Source organism: Cariama cristata, unplaced genomic scaffold (assembly GCF_000690535.1).
Source record: "Cariama cristata isolate BGI_N322 unplaced genomic scaffold, ASM69053v1 scaffold20555, whole genome shotgun sequence".
NCBI classification, from domain to species: Eukaryota; Metazoa; Chordata; class Aves; order Cariamiformes; family Cariamidae; genus Cariama; species Cariama cristata.
The window spans coordinates 4,729-5,097 of record NW_009616050.1 but is presented as its reverse complement, the minus strand read 5'-3'; the positions used below and the strand labels follow the sequence as shown (position 1 = coordinate 5,097).

The 369-nt window shown below is 59.9% G+C and overlaps 1 protein-coding gene across 1 annotated transcript in view; it reads right to left on the bottom strand.

Annotated features, from left to right (window-relative positions):
* LOC104161562 (calpain-1 catalytic subunit-like) overlaps nt 1-369 on the bottom strand; it is an 8,975-nt gene that overhangs the window by 4,706 nt on the left and 3,900 nt on the right. The window contains 2 exon segments of the mRNA XM_009700048.1: nt 38-112; nt 299-369. The exon segment at nt 299-369 is cut by the window's right edge and continues 45 nt beyond it. Coding sequence (XP_009698350.1) covers nt 38-112; nt 299-369 — 146 coding nt within the window.

Genomic DNA, 369 nt, shown 5'->3' with positions numbered 1-369 from the left:
CTGTTGGAAAAGAGTAGCACTTTGCTCCGGCACTCACCAGAACTCTCCATCCTCCATCTTCAGCTGCAGCTCTTCCCTGTCACCAGGGTCAATGTTGTCCCACTCAGAGGAGCTGGAACAGCAAGAGAGAGACAATTAGATGAGGACTACTCGAAATGAACTGAGAGCACTTCAGAGCTGGTCCTCAACGGCACACACCGCGCGCTTCCCCTCGGCAGTGCCGTGCACTCGATGGCCGCGTGCGCGGTGCCCGCTGGCCTGCCGGCGACGGGACTGAAGTCCCATCTGGCCAACTCACCCATCGCTCCAGGCTCCCGTCCACTCCACCTGACCCCACGGGTTCCTGAAGCGGATGAGCTGTTCCTGCTG